The sequence below is a fragment of the Chaetura pelagica genome, unplaced genomic scaffold (genome assembly GCF_000747805.2).
Source record: "Chaetura pelagica isolate M959 unplaced genomic scaffold, ChaPel_1.0 scaffold369, whole genome shotgun sequence".
NCBI classification, from domain to species: domain Eukaryota; kingdom Metazoa; phylum Chordata; class Aves; order Apodiformes; family Apodidae; genus Chaetura; species Chaetura pelagica.
This window is the reverse complement of record NW_009970235.1, coordinates 1,335,457-1,336,503: the sequence shown is the minus strand read 5'-3', so window position 1 is coordinate 1,336,503 and position 1,047 is coordinate 1,335,457. Positions and strand designations below refer to the sequence as shown.

General features: G+C 41.6%; 1 protein-coding gene across 4 annotated transcripts in view; it reads left to right on the top strand.

Annotated features, from left to right (window-relative positions):
- Positions 1-272: 272 nt before the first annotated feature.
- CSNK1G1 (casein kinase 1, gamma 1) overlaps positions 273-1,047 on the top strand; it is a 64,886-nt gene continuing 64,111 nt past the window's right edge. For 3 of the 4 annotated variants that reach the window (XM_010005915.1, XM_010005917.1, XM_010005918.1), the window contains exon 1: positions 511-688. In XM_010005915.1, coding sequence (XP_010004217.1) covers positions 511-688 — 178 coding nt within the window. Of the gene's footprint in view, positions 689-1,047 lie in introns of all 4 variants that reach the window. The other variant, XM_010005916.1, reaches the window with a different exon arrangement.

The following is a 1,047-nucleotide window of genomic DNA, read 5'->3' as shown; positions in this document are numbered from 1 at the left end:
CCCTAATGTGCTGGTGTAACTTAAATTGCTGTTGTTAATGTGTGATGTGAGTCCTGATAACTCCAGTGGCAGGCAGAGGATGGGTAGCACTTTTATCTCTTTGATATCAGTGCTTTTTAGCAGAAGATTAAGGAAATGGTAATAAAAGCTCCTGTTTAGTTGTTAATTTCCTCAAGGCTGGGAAGCTCTGGATGTTGGTCCTGCTGTACATTCCTTGCTCAGTGTTTTAAAATAAGGATTTCTATTTCATATACCCTTTTTCTCTTCCCCAGGTAAGAAACCAAAAGCAACCTGCCTTTATTGAGTTCTCAAGAAGACAATTGACCCCTTGGTACATTATAAAGATGCATTAGGAAACTGGATACGGTGCCAAAAGAACTCCATGTGTTTCCATGACTCTCTTGGACCCTGACTCAGATACTGTTGGATATAGATTTCTGTTCTAAGGAGAAGAGTGCATACTCCAGTTCCTTTCTGCCAGCTTGCTGGCAGAGATATTTCATTAAGATCATGGACCATCCTAATAGGGAGAAGGATGAAAGGCAGCGGACGACGAAGGGGATGCCGGGAAGGAGCGGGCATGGTTCTCGACCAAGCTCTTCATCATCTTCTGGTGTTCTTATGGTGGGACCCAACTTCAGAGTGGGCAAGAAGATTGGGTGTGGGAACTTTGGAGAACTCAGACTAGGTAAGAAGTTACCCTTTTAGTGGCCTGCATTATCCAGATTAGCATTTCACCACTGGAATATAAATACAAGTTTATCCTGGCTCAAGAAATGCTTGTCTTGTTTTCCCAAATGTTGAGCTGCTTAACCTGAAGCTTTTGACTCAGAAGATGCAACTGTTAGCATTTATTTTTATTTGTGTAAAGTCAAAGTGAATACACTGGAGAGGCCAAATATGCAAATTTTGAACAGTTCCAACAACGAAGCCTGTCCTCAGCACTGCATGTCATTCCTAAGGTGAAAAAAAAATCTTCTAAACTACCTGAATTGCTAAATCTTACTCCCCTTAAGCTGGGGCACCTTATTAAAGTGATGGGTAAGA